The sequence below is a fragment of the Lolium rigidum genome, chromosome 4, assembly GCF_022539505.1.
Source record: "Lolium rigidum isolate FL_2022 chromosome 4, APGP_CSIRO_Lrig_0.1, whole genome shotgun sequence".
Classification (NCBI taxonomy): domain Eukaryota; kingdom Viridiplantae; phylum Streptophyta; class Magnoliopsida; order Poales; family Poaceae; genus Lolium; species Lolium rigidum.
Window position 1 is genome coordinate 189,433,149 of NC_061511.1, and position 6,730 is coordinate 189,439,878.

General features: G+C 46.7%; 1 protein-coding gene across 3 annotated transcripts; it reads right to left on the minus strand.

Moving 5' to 3' along the window:
* Positions 1 to 2,757: 2,757 nt before the first annotated feature.
* Positions 2,758 to 4,669, minus strand: LOC124648294 (putative F-box/FBD/LRR-repeat protein At4g00315). Of its 3 annotated transcripts, none has more exons than XM_047188083.1 (3): positions 3,765 to 4,669; positions 3,566 to 3,682; positions 2,758 to 3,421 (listed from the first exon to the last, which is right to left on the minus strand). In XM_047188083.1, the coding sequence occupies exons 1-3, from the start codon at positions 4,620 to 4,622 to the stop codon at positions 3,056 to 3,058; spliced, it is 1,341 nt and encodes a 446-aa protein (XP_047044039.1). In that variant the 5' UTR covers positions 4,623 to 4,669; the 3' UTR covers positions 2,758 to 3,055. The 3 variants fall into 3 exon arrangements, with proteins under 3 accessions (XP_047044039.1, XP_047044038.1, XP_047044040.1); XM_047188082.1 differs by having other exon boundaries at positions 3,548 to 3,682; XM_047188084.1 differs by having other exon boundaries at positions 3,312 to 3,421; positions 3,582 to 3,682.
* Between the last annotated feature and the right edge of the window lie 2,061 nt (positions 4,670 to 6,730).

Sequence of the window (6,730 nt, forward strand, 5' to 3'; positions counted from 1 at the left end):
TCTCTTTGTTGTATAGACTATAGGCCTCTAGCTTCCTATTCTATTTCCAACAATCATCTAACTCATAGTCAGTTATGTTAAAATAGCCGCAGTTTTGTGGAGATGGTTGAACATCTGCAACGCTGCAGCCTTCTTCATATCCTCAGCTGCTTATACTGGGCACCATTTGTGACTGCCAAGTAGGAGATGGTACCAAAAGAAAATCAATTGTTTTCCTCTAAAAGGCTTTGTTTCTTTCTTTTCTGTGTTATTGTGGTTGTTGAGTTTTGTTTGTATTTTAGTTTCATGGCAGAGTGACAGCATGTCCAGTTATCTTTTTACCCATCATTAATTATCTTCCTTTCATAGGGCTACATTACTTTTTTCTCCTTTTGGTATGTTTCCTTTGGCTGTCAGCATGCTTCAATTATTTTCATGTCATACCTGAATCTCTTGATGATTTTGTATATGCATTTCGGTATTATCGATCTTATTCTTTCTTGCCTAACTTCTTCATGCTTTTGTCTATCTGATTCTTAATTATAGGTCTTTGTTTCTTGTGTAACTTCTTCACGCTTTTTTCCTGTCTAATGCTTAATTATTAATCTTTATTTCTTGCATAACTTATTCACATTTTTATCTATCTAACCATTGTTGCTTACATAGTTTAGCTCCTACTCTGGCAATACCTACCTCTGCAGGATACAATTTTGTCCTGCTTCCTGACTGTAGCAGGGGCATCGAGCAAGAGATGGCCTCTAACCTTGCTGGCCTATTCTCCGTCAACTACAAAGAAGATACCCAAAATACGTTTCTTTCCATTCATGAATGCGAAGTCCATTCGAGCTGTTGATTACAAATGCAAAGCCCTCCATTTGATTTTGAATACAAACTCCACACGCTTGCTGAAATGTTGTCTCTCGATATCACATCATGTGTATGTGTGCATGTATGCTTATTTATTTTTCTTCCTGTACACAAATATATTGATCTGGATGCGGCTGCAAGTCCTCTGTTCCGCAGAAATTCTGCCAATATCTTAACTCGTGCCGCGGACCTGCGGATTCTGATGGCCTTTACATGTGCCCTTTTGTCGGAGGAAGAAGGTTTGGCTGGAGCACCTGTTGGCTGTGGCAGCCAGGAAGGAGCTGGTGATACACGGAGGAGGAGCTTAGACGGTGGAAATGGAGCCATAGCCAGCTCAAAGACAGGAAACCAGAGTGTCAATGATGCTATTCAGGAGCATGTGATGTCGGTGGGTAAACGATGTTTCAAATGTAAAAACAAAGTTGAATTTGCGTGTACGTTTACATGGTGGTGTCATGTATGTAAGCCTTGCGCCTTAATTTCAAGTTCAATATTTGAATAGTTACTCTTCACGAGGACTGAGTTTTGGTTTCCTTCCAGTTTTCCCGTTTCAAAATTGGGGAAGTTTTTGTTTCTTTGGTCACTTATTTTATCCAAATGTAATATACGTGTACAATAGTGAACAATTGTTCCTTTCCTTTCTTACAAGGGAATGCAATGTAGATTTATTTTACAAAAAATACGAATGCTTCTCTATTTCAGTGGAAAAAGGGATAAAAAGGAAAATAAGGCAGCTTTTAACCAGGTTATGTTTTTTGGTAGTGTGAAGTTTATACCATCAGAGTAGCTGGTAAAACAGAAATGGATGCAAGATATTCTGCATATGGTTTAGATCCTTGGTACACTTGGTTTTATGTTCCGATTTCATTCTGTTGACACCATTTTGTGAAACCTAAGAAATTTATTATCATGTTGGAAGTTAAATTTTATCACCGTTATACAAAATGTACATTGGCACGAATTTCACGGGATCGTGCGCCAAGGCGCACATCTAAATCTAGTACACTGAATGAACCAGGAGAATGCAAGAGAAAGATAGAGTGAGATTATGTTCCTGCGCCTCATTGACCATATTTACAAGGGTGACCTAGAAAGAAGGCAACTTCGATTAGCATGCAACGCTAGGAAGCTACTACAATTTAGGGAAACACTAATTTTTAACCTTTGCTGATTCAGTTAACCTAAGCTCTAGAGCATAGCAAACTGAAAACACAAGAAAGATGCCCATAAGGAGCAAAGTCTACTTCGCCATGTCACCCTCTTTTCAGTATGTCATCCATATACCAGCTTTGTCTATTTCAGTGTAAATACCAAGCCTTGGTTTGACACTACTCATTGTGATTTTCCTAGGTCACATTTTCTTCTTGCCAATCCCTTTTCAGTTATTTCCATGCTTGTTTCAATCATTTGAGTGTCGAAACCACTCAAGCCTTGTTAAGGCAAGCACGATGTTTAGGTAAAAATCATAATCTGAAATTCTGAATACCCAGATATTACACACAATGAAAGTTACAGAAGTTCGCCATGAAATTGCCACATCTCAGCAAGATCAGCTTCATCTAATAGTACCGGAGTGTAATGATAATGTGTCTTGCCTCACACCAACATTTTTCAGCATGACAAAGCTTTTGCTCTGGTCAGTTTTCTGATAAATGCAAGGCAACAGATATCAATTGCATGAAGAGACTACTTTTGTAAACTAAGTAAGCATTGTTGGCAGAACCAAGTTTGGAAATGTTCTGCTTGTATGCTTGCAGTTCAAAATAGAATCTGAAATCTCAATAAGGCAGAAAAGTTGTCATGCACATTGCAAAAGGAATAAGCTTCGGACTACATATGTTTTAGACAAGAGGCATAGATACCATCCTTTTTCATTAAAGTAAATGTTCAAAATAGAGATATATTAGCTGCTGACATTATCAGCTTACAGTACAACACCCAAACATGAACAGAACAACCAATACCAACTTAACTTAGCAGATTAAACTAGCATTCTTTTAGCAGCTTAAACTTTCCAGCTTTCAATTTGAAGTCTGAGCTTAGATACTTCTTACACCACTTCCTCAATCCTGGTTTATTCTTGAGTTGGCCATACATCATATCATAGAGCAACTGAAGGGTGGATGGCATTAGATTACAGACATACAAAAACTGTGCTTTCAACAAAACAACAAAATCTTGGGGATGGACATCAACTACACTTGTAGTATCAATTAAAGGCCCCGCTTTCAAAAGGATCAGCCATCGACAAATCATGGGTATCCATCTCGGGTACCTTGGATTTCTTAGTACCAATTTTCAGTTCAATTCGAGCATCTTGAGAAGCTCTATTATCCACACATAGCTGTTTGCGTTGATTAGCCATCCATTTGTCGTTTCGGTTGTTAAGAACTTTGATTTCCATCTCTTTTAGCAACTTACTATTCAGAACAAAGAACTTGGCAAAGTCAACAGATGGCCTCTTGCTGCCATCGTAATTCATTAACACAACTTTCTTTAGATGGAGCTCAAGGCACTCAATTGGATCCAACGGGTCATACTTCCTTGCATTATTCATATCGTTTGTTGGCTGTGACTGGAGATGGAGAGAAAAAACAATATAAAGACAGTTGCTAACAGGTTAACAACATCATAACTTGCTAGATCATAAGTACATCAAATACTGATATTGACTTTCAAGGAAGCAAATATGTGTACTCACAATGACATACAGCCTCACCAAGCAGGGGAAGCACCTGAGGAAGTTAATGACGGCATCCAGATTAGGCCCAGTAGAGTGGAGAACCAAAACCTTCATGGTGTGAATTTTGGTTGTTAAGCTGACAGCAATCATTTCCTGCAGAAAAGAAAAGGTGTTAACATGAATAATAGCTTGTGCATAGGAATGCCAATGAGGGATGGACGAAGGCTGCTGCTACCTCAAAAATCGTTGTTCCAAACTGGACTTTGGATAAGCCTTCAGATAGCAAACCCAATACCTCCAGTTTAGGTGCCCGGATTACCTGGATGGTCACTCGATCCCAGTCTGGATATAGCGATAGCAATCTTTCTAGAGAAGGGGCGTCCTTGATTACTAGCTGCAAAATATTCGGCCCATAATGGTAGAAGGCTAAGCTCCTAAGAGTTTGGGAGCTGATGCAGATGGCACCTATGCCAGAAATAGACAGCTCAAGGCTTTCCAAGGCAGTGCAGCCAGAGAGCACGTTGTGGAGAGCATCCTCCGTAATGGAGATCCCGGACAGGGTGAGCTGCTTGAGGCACGGTAAATTCAGACGCAGCGTTGAAATTGAATTTGGCAAACGGCAACAGCTGAATCTGGCAAAACGGAGCGTGGGGGCGAAACGGAACATGGACAGCGGCATGTCCCTGAGGTTGGTGAGATCGAGCTCCTCTAGGCTGTCCAGGGCTTGAGAGTGAAGCCAACCGTCAATCACGGGGACCTCTATTGTGCAGAGCAACTTGAGCGATAAGCGGCGGGCAGGGCCACGGTGCTCAGAGAGGATCTTTGAGACCAAGGCCATGCGCTTGCTGCTCGAGACCGAGCCGATAAAATCATCCGCAAGATTAAGTGGCGCGGAGCGCCAGAGGGGAAGCCACCGGCGAGAGATGGCCTGCGTGCGGGCGCCGTCCTTGGTGGGGAGGAGGGTGATGATGCTGCCGAGGATGTCGTCGGGGAGGGCGCTGATGAGATCGAGGTTTGCACTGCCATCGCGGTTGTCGCCGCGACTCCCTCCGTCGTCGATCTGATGGAATCTACGCTTCTTAGAATAGCGCATCGCCGCTGCCAGCTCCCTCGCGGTCGCCGCTGCAGCAGCTGCCGACTCCTTCGCAGCAGCCTCCGCCGCCACCGCAGCCTGTTTCGCTGCCGACGATGCAGCCGCCGCCTGCTCTGCGGTAGCCAAGGCCGCCACCGCGGCCTCCTTCGCAGCCGTGGCCGCCCCTGCGGCCTCCGTCGCAGCGGCCGAGGCCGCCACCGCAGCCTCTTTCGCGGCCGACGCCGCTCCAGCGGTCTTCTCCGCGGCCGCCTCCAGTGCCGCCACCGCGGCCTCCATGGCTGGGGAGGCGCGCAAGGGTTTCGAGACAGTGGTAGTGTGGCGTGCGAAAGGGGAACGAAGGAATGTACACTTCACTCCTTGCACAAGTGTTTCGGCCGGTTTGGGAGTGTATTTCCCAGCCCAGCCCGACCCACCGTTTTCAAGCCCAGCTAATAAGAGCATCTTCACTCGTCTCCTCATATGGGCTCCGGACTCTGGCACAGAACCCATACGAGGGCGCTGGTGGCAAAATAAAAATAAGAGTAGAGCTACTCCGAGTCATGGTCTCTACACTAAAAAAAAAGTTAAAATTTTAAATATTATATAATTCATGTAAATAGTTGATTCATAGATACTTGGGCCATCCTTGGCTAATATTTGTACAAATTTAAAAACATAGACATTTTTAAAAAATCCTAAACCTAGTAACCGATGTCGCTGCTACGCCCTAGGCCTAGGCGGCGGTACATCGCCGCCGCGTAGTCGTCCTCCCCATCGCTGGGCTCCTCCTTTGGCTGCGCGAGGTAGCTGCAGCCCTGACCGGTGTCCACGAGCCTCCTGCGCGTCCTGCTGGACTGGCCAGCGTGAGCGTCGTCGTCCCGGTTGACGAAGAGGCCGAGGCGACGGCGGCGCTCCTCCTCCTCGCGGCGGTGATCGGCCGCACTCCGGGCCTCGACGAACTCATCCGTCGCCTCGAATGACTCCAGATGGGAACATCGTAGCCCCGAGAACTCCTCGGGGTCGTCCTCCGCCTTGACGATGGATGTCGTCGCCTTGTAATCCGGCGGCGGCGTCCACTCCCGCTTGACGGGCACGAGTTGGGGCGGCGGAGAAGGTTGGCGCCGTTCATGGATAACGCTGCCGCCATGGCAGCACCTGCGAGTAGGCGCCTCCTCCGGCTCGTCCTTCACCGTCGCCAAGAAACGTGGTGACAACGTGTGCTATGGCAAGTACCTCGCCAAGGAAGAGGAGGACCGCGACGAAGACACCGACGTCTGGCACCGCGCCGTCCACTGGACTTGGCCTTGCGAGGGCACCAACTGCAACTGTGGTGGCGGCATTTGCAGTGGGGGTCGTTCCCCTCGGCGATGTAGGTGAGGACCCACACGAGGGTCCTCCCGGGCGCGCTCCACCACCGCCGCTGTCCCCTGGAGTTGTTTTTCACCGGTGGATCGCCGTTGCCGTCATAGGCGGCGGGGCGATCCTCGCGCTGGCGCTGGAAGAACATCGTCCAACTGTGGTGGTTGTCGGGGGACCAGCGCGGGTCGTTACACTCCTCCGGCGTCAACTCGCCCCGGTAATGATCGCAGATGGCGGCTTGGCGCGCCACCCCCGTCGGCACCGGCGGGACCAGAAGGTTGATGTCTACGGGAGCTTCTATTCTTGTAGACAGTGTTGGGCCTCCAAGAGCAGAGGTTTGTAGAACAGCAGCAAGTTTCCCTTAAGTGGATCACCCAAGGTTTATCGAACTCGGGGAGGAAGAGGTCAAAGATATCCCTCTAAAGCAACCCCGCAATCACGATACAAGGAGTCTCTTGTGTCCCCAACACACCTAATACACTTGTCGGATGTATAGGTGCACTAGTTCGGCGAAGAGATAGTGAAATACAAGTAGTATGGATGTATATGAGTGGTAATAGCAATCCGAATAAAATATGGCAGCGAGTAAACATGCAACGGAACAGGTAAATAAACGGAGATTCGATGTTTGGAAACAAGGCCTAGGGATCATACTTTCACTAGTGGACACTCTCAACATTGATCGCATAATAAATAACTCTTTCTCTTATGTGCTACATACACTCTTTTGTTGGATGATGAACACATTGCGTAGGATTACACGAACCCTC

Coding starts and splice junctions, on each gene's coding strand:
- LOC124648294 (XM_047188082.1), bottom strand. CDS start 4,622: ATGCGCTATTCTAAGAAGCGTAGATTCCATCAGATCGACGACGGAGGG. Junction 3,683..3,764: donor TTGGAACAACGATTTTTGAG/GTAGCAGCAGCC, acceptor TCTTTTCTGCAG/GAAATGATTGCTGTCAGCTT. Junction 3,422..3,547: donor TGGTGAGGCTGTATGTCATT/GTGAGTACACAT, acceptor CTCCATCTCCAG/TCACAGCCAACAAACGATAT.